The sequence below is a fragment of the Nansenia antarctica genome (assembly GCF_963989245.1).
Source record: "Nansenia antarctica genome assembly, chromosome: 15".
NCBI lineage: Eukaryota > Metazoa > Chordata > Actinopteri > Argentiniformes > Microstomatidae > Nansenia > Nansenia antarctica.
Genome location: NC_137685.1, coordinates 20878035 through 20884605, shown reverse-complemented (window position 1 = coordinate 20884605; position 6571 = coordinate 20878035). Strand labels below are relative to the sequence as shown.

Sequence of the window (6571 nt, the reverse complement as noted above, 5' to 3'; positions counted from 1 at the left end):
TCTTCCATCTTCCTCTCATTTCCGACTGTCTCTCTGTCTCTCTGTCTCTCTGTCTCTCTGTCTCTCTGTCTCTCTTCCTCCCCTTTGTTTCTCCCCCTAATTCTCATCATTATCCTACTCATCCTAAACAACATCCTTCTACCCTCCTCCCCTCCTCCCCTCTCCCCCCCCTACTCCCCCTTCTCCCCTCCTCCCCTCTCCCACCTCTCCCCCCTCCCCTACTGCTCTCCTCCCCTCTCCCACCTCTCCCCTACTCCCCCTCCTACCCTCTCTCCCCTCTCCCACCTCTCCCCTCCCCCCCCCCCCCCTCCCCTCCTCCAGAGTGTTCCCACCCCGGGGCCAGGGCTCAGGCGGAGGACAGGCTGCTGAACACTCTCTTCAGCCGCTACAACAAGCTAGCGCGGCCCGTGGCTAACACCACTGACGTGGTCAGCGTACGCTTCGGCCTGTCCATCGCTCAGCTCATCGACGTGGTGAGGGACAATGACCCATTGATTTCACTCCTGTGATATTGACATTTACACTTTTTTGACAGACATCTTTATTCAAAGCAACTTACAACAAATATATTTGTCTAAGTAAGTGAAACGTCTATCAGTCATCACAAGAAAAAGTAATCTATGCTAGGACAAAGGTCGCAGGTCGCAATTAGCTAGCTCTGTTTTCTGTCTCACACTTATCTGATTCAGTCAGAGGGGGGTGGCATACTATGCTAGGCTTGCAGAATATAGTGTAACCGCATTATAAGTAATGAAATGCTTGACATAAACTATACAACAGGGTCAATAACTGGGGAAGGTTAATCCACAATGCATTTTCGTATTCACACTTAGTGTATATTATCATCATAGCATAGTAGCCTATGTATATCAGGCTATAATTAGGTGGTACCTTCCAGGCCCGTGGTCCTAGGGTACTTCGTAATATCATAGCTTAGTATATCATGTGTTCAACTTGGCCCATATTAGGTGAGTGGTCTACCCCCATGTCTGTCAATCTCACCCCATTTATGGTTATGGGGGCATATCTGTAGGAACACGCCCCATTGCCGTTTGCGGTTATATACAGTATATATATATATATATATAATTATTATTTATTTTTATTTTTATTGATATGTGATATGATGCATGATCATCATACTAGAGATACGGATGACTTTAAGACAGGGGGAGACTGGTGGAGGTAGAAATCGGTGGACGTGCTCAGTGAGTGTAATGCATGAAACATGTGTTGATACTGTTCCTGAATCCGTTCCATGCATTCCAATGAGCCCGTCCTCCGACTTCTACCTCCACCAGCCTCCCCCTGCTTCAGGGATCCTACGTTCCCATAATGAATTGGTGTGGTGCTAATAGTATAGTATGACAGTTGAAACATGTGACCTTTCTTTTCGAGGGGTACCATGAATTTGCACTTTATAAGTCATTTAAGACCGTGATCATACAGTACATATCCCCTTCCAACAGCCAACTCGTGAGCTTAGAATTATAAGGTTCTATCTCCGTTTAGGGTAGTTCAGAGATACTGAGCGTCAAAGTTTTTACATTCCATTATGTTTTGTGAGATGGAACCTTTGTATTTTATGAATTACTAACTCAAAAATGTCAACATTTTAAAAATAACACCACACAGGCATTAATAAACACCTAATGGATCAGATTATGTAAAAAACTAAATTTGGACAAAAATGGAGATAGAACCTTATAATTCTAACGTCACGAACTCTCTCTCATTGTTCTTTTTCTCCAAGGACGAGAAAAATCAAATGATGACCACAAATGTCTGGGTGAAACAAGTGAGTATCTCTCCATCGAATCATTATGGATACTGTCGACAATAGGGTTAGGGTTAGCAGTTTTTGGGCAGCGATTTGGTGTCGAGGGGTCTGTTTGTTGCCATACTGTAACTGTTGGTTCTGCTCTTTCAGGAGTGGTACGACTACAAACTGAGGTGGAACCCTAGAGAATATGAAAACATCACGTCCATGAGGATCCCCTCACAGCTCATCTGGAGACCAGACATCGTCCTGTACAACAAGTACGTTTAGGTTTTCACCCCAAAGTGTCATTATTGATCCACTATAGCCCCCGACTTCCAGGCTACCCACCACCCTCAAATACATATATGTATATACATATCAGGGAAGGCTGGTGGAGGTAGCTGATGCCTCAACCAGCTTCCCCTAATAGACATAAACTCCATCCAAATACCCTAAATACAGAATACTGTACATATACATTCCATCCACATACTAACCATGGAGTTAAGATACTCCACCTCTACATCTGCCTACAATCTCACTCCAATCGAATCGTGCTTGTAGCTTGAATGTACAGTACATGTCGTGAGCTTAGAATTATAAGGTTCTATCTCCGTTTAGGGTAGTTCAGAGATATTGAGCGTCAAAGTTTTTACATTCCATTATGTTCTGTGAGATGGTACCTTTGTATTTTATGAATTACTAACTCAAAATGTAAACATTTTAAAAATAACACCACACAGGCATTAATAAACACCTAATGGATCAGATAATGTAAAAAAAACTCAGTTTTGACAAAAATGGAGATAGAACCTTATAATTCTAACGTCACAATGTGTGATTCGTTTGGCTCCTCCCCTCTCTCTCCTCTTCAGTGCCGACGGTGACTTCACTGTCACCCACCTGACCAAGGCCCACCTCTTCCATGACGGCTGGATCAAGTGGGTCCCCCCGGCTATCTACAAGTCCTCCTGCAGCATCGACGTCACCTTCTTCCCCTTCGACCAGCAAAACTGCACCATGAAGTTCGGCTCGTGGACCTACGACAGAGCCAAGATCGACCTGGTTAGCATGGCCAGCAATGTGGACCAGGTGAGTGGCCAGTCAATGTGTACCAGGAGAGTGGGCCTGCACTGTGGACCAGGTGAGTGGCCAGGCAACATGTTCCAGGTGAGTGGGCCTGCATCGTGGACCAGGTGAGTGACCAGCACTGTGGACCAGGTGAGTGGGCCTACACCAGGCTGTGACGTTGAGGACACATCGTCTGTTATGGGTAAATATGAACGGAATGCCTTTCTCATTTCTCATCTCTCTCTCTCTCTTGCTTTCTTTCTCTTTTGTTCTCTCTCTCTCTTTCCCTCCCTCCCTTCCTCTCTCTCCCTCTCCCCGCCCTCTTTCCGGACCTGCAGATGAACTACTGGGAGAGCGGAGAGTGGGTGCTCGTCAGCGCCGTGGCCAACTACAACATCAAAAAGTACGAGTGTTGCCACGAGGTCTACTCCGACATCACCTACTCCTTCCTCATCCGGAGGCTCCCTCTCTTCTACACCATCAACCTCATCGTCCCCTGCCTCCTCATCTCCTGCCTGACCGTCCTGGTCTTCTACCTGCCCTCCGACTGCGGGGAGAAGATCACCCTGTGCATCTCCGTCCTCCTCTCCCTGACCGTCTTCCTCCTCCTCATCACCGAGATCATCCCCTCCACCTCGCTGGTCATCCCGCTGATCGGCGAGTACCTCCTCTTCACCATGATCTTCGTCACCCTCTCCATCATCATCACCATCTTCGTGCTCAACGTGCACCACCGCTCGCCGCGCACGCACACCATGCCGCGCTGGGTGCGCGCCGTCTTCCTGGACGTCGTGCCCGGCGTCCTGTGCATACGGCGTCCTCCTCCGGCCGTGGTCAAAGAGGTCAACGGCGGGAAGCTCATGGAGATGATGTGCACCAGGGTCGGACGCGGCGGCGGCGGGGGACGGGACGGCGTCTGGGGCGGTGGTGTGTGTTCTGGGCCCGGGGACGGGGCCGGGGACGAGCCCTACTTCTCCCCCTCCACCTCCTCCTCCGCCACCTCCCCTCAGGGTGCCCCCCAGGACAGCTTGGCCCGTTCGTCCTCTCTCTCCCTGGGTCGGCGCACGGAGACGGAGGCCCCCCTGGTGGGTGGGCTACCGCAGCAGCAGAAGCCTCTGGGTCTGGGCGGGTCACTCTCCTCCAGCCACAGCCAGTACACCATCCTCCGGGAGGAACCCCGACCACCACCCCACTCCTCCTCCTCCTCCTCCTTCTCTTCCACCCGGCCAGGCTGCTCCATGCCGCCTCCTCCTCCCCTCCACCCCCACCTCCATCGGCCCAGGGAGAAGCACCACCACCCCCTCCACCACCACCACCCCCACCACCACTGCCAGGGCAGACCGAAGCTCCGTTCCCTCAGTGTGCAGTATGGCCTGGGAGAGAGAGAGAGAGAGAGAGGCCCCAGAGCTCTGTCCGCGGTCGCTCTCGCAGCATCCAGTACTGCAGCCTGCACGAGGAGGCCTCCAAGGTAACGCATGGATGCTGGTTCAGGACCCCTGTGCTGTGTGTGTGTGTGTGTGTGTGTGTGTGTGTGTGTGTGTGTGTGTGTGTGCGTGTATGAGTGTGTGTGCGTATGTGTTGGAGGGTCAGCAAAGGCAGAAGACAAATATCAGCTTGTCCCCCCAAACATCGAAAATGCTCATTCTATTCTATTCTATTCTATTTTCATTGTATTTCATCGCAGAGCTTGAATGGTAAAAGCCTCAGTAAGCCACAGCCTCTCTCCCAGAACCAGCCCCACCCCCTGGGGGAGGAGAGGAGGCGGAGCTGTCCTGTCCTGTGTAGGCGTCACACAGGTGGAGGCGGGGGTCCATACCGGGCAGACGTCACCAAGGCTGGAGGCTCCAGCAACTCCGGGGACGCCCAGGGTCTCCTCTCCCTGTCCCCCTCCCTGTGGAAGGCTGTGGAGGGGGTGCAGTACATCGCTGACCACCTCCGAGCCGAGGACATGGACTTCTCTGTAGGTTTTGATTGATTGATTGATTGATTGAGAATGTTTATTTTGGTCAATTCATAATACCGATATTAAACATTAAAAACATTAAAAACATAACAAATTTACACAGTCACAATGCGTAACACCAGGACCAAAAATGTGTAGGCTGAAGCCATGGCTTATTGCGCCTACCCTTTTTACATGTATGGTTTTTCCCCATGAGTACATAATCAAAACATTGCAACTTTTATAAACAAAATGTCACTTACGCATCTTAACAGAAAACTCAAAAGTACCAAACAAAAAACGATATTAATGCGCCTACCCTTTTTACATTAGGTGGATGAGTGACTGAATAAGAATATGGTTGACTAATAACAGTATGGTGTATGTTTTGTGTTGCACGCTAACATGCTTTGGAAGAGAAATCAATTCGTTCACAACCTTATGGGTTCTGTGCTGTTCTACGTTAAAAAAACTAGTTCTAGTGCGAACGTGGGAGCTGGTGTTAGGGGGGGGCGTGTCTGTAATATTAGTGCTAATTTTAAGGCCAGAATTGTTCAGTGCACCTGACCGCTATTCAGCCCACCTGAGTGCATGCGAGACAACGCCCCCTAGTCTAGCACTGTGGTAGTTTCACCTGTTACTGCCGACGCAAACTAAACAATACACCTGCGCTTGGACCTGCTTCCGTTATATGCCGGCTGAAAATAGAGCCCAATCATTTGTACTGTCTGTATGAAATGTGTATTTAATGATTGACCATCTATGTCACACACACACACACACACACACCATAAATGATGCCAGTGAGTTCATGATGTGGCTACCTTTTTCAAGGTCACATGACCACTACACAACAACACACTACAACAGAGTTAAAACCGGTTCACATAATAAGGAAACATTATGATCATAATAACAGAACTAATAATCAACATTGTCTTGCTAATTCTCTGACTGGACTGAGACACGGATGTATTGTTGTGTCCATTGCCTTCCAGGTCAAGCAGGAGTGGAAGTACGTCGCCATGGTGATCGACCGCATCTTCCTCTGTGTGTTCATCTTGGTGTGCATCCTGGGGACCGTCGGCCTCTTCCTGCCTCCTTGGCTGGCTGGAATGATCTAGAAGCTCCATTCCTTTACTCAGGACTCAAGTTGTAAAAGACAATCAGGGGGAGGTGGATTTGATCATATGGGGACAATTTGAGCATCCCCACAGCGTCAGTGACTTGGTAAAAATGTCATTGCATGTGTGCGTGCCCCCTCCCTCGCCCACAGTATTTTACTCAATATGCAGAAAACTAAATGTTGAAATAGCAGTAATGCCACGTTCATTGATAAAATGACATAAGGGATAGAAAGGGGGGAGGGCAGTTTAAGAAGGGGGATGATTTTGACTGTTTTTATTTCAGGGGGGCCATGCCACCCCCCCTCAACTTGAGTGCTGCCTTTACGTATCTCTTTGTCTCCTACTGTTCTTCTGCACTGACATTATAGACCTGAACAGATGAAACCATCAGCTGAAAGTCGTCCTCCCTCTTTGTGACGTTAGAATTATAAGGTTCTATCTCCATTTTTGTCAAAATTGAGTTTTTTACATAATCTGATCCGTAGGTGTTTATTAATGCCTGTGTGGTGTTATTTTTTAAAATGTTGACATTTTTGAGTTAGTCATTCATAAAATACAAAGGTTCCATCTCACAAAACATAATGGAATGTAAAAACTTTGACGCTCAATATCTCTGAACTACCTGAAACGGAGATAGAACCTTATAATTCATATAATTAATAACATGTG

The 6571-nt window shown here is 48.3% G+C and overlaps 1 protein-coding gene across 1 annotated transcript; it reads left to right on the top strand.

Annotated features, from left to right (window-relative positions):
* Window positions 1-344: 344 nt before the first annotated feature.
* Window positions 345-5899, top strand: LOC308171233 (neuronal acetylcholine receptor subunit alpha-4-like; the record flags this gene model as incomplete). The annotated part of the gene is made up of 8 exons (XM_080546076.1): window positions 345-473; window positions 1754-1798; window positions 1931-2040; window positions 2638-2854; window positions 3172-3747; window positions 4272-4301; window positions 4563-4793; window positions 5774-5899. The coding sequence occupies exons 2-8, from the start codon at window positions 1769-1771 to the stop codon at window positions 5897-5899; spliced, it is 1320 nt and encodes a 439-aa protein (XP_080402202.1). The 5' UTR covers window positions 345-473; window positions 1754-1768.
* Between the last annotated feature and the right edge of the window lie 672 nt (window positions 5900-6571).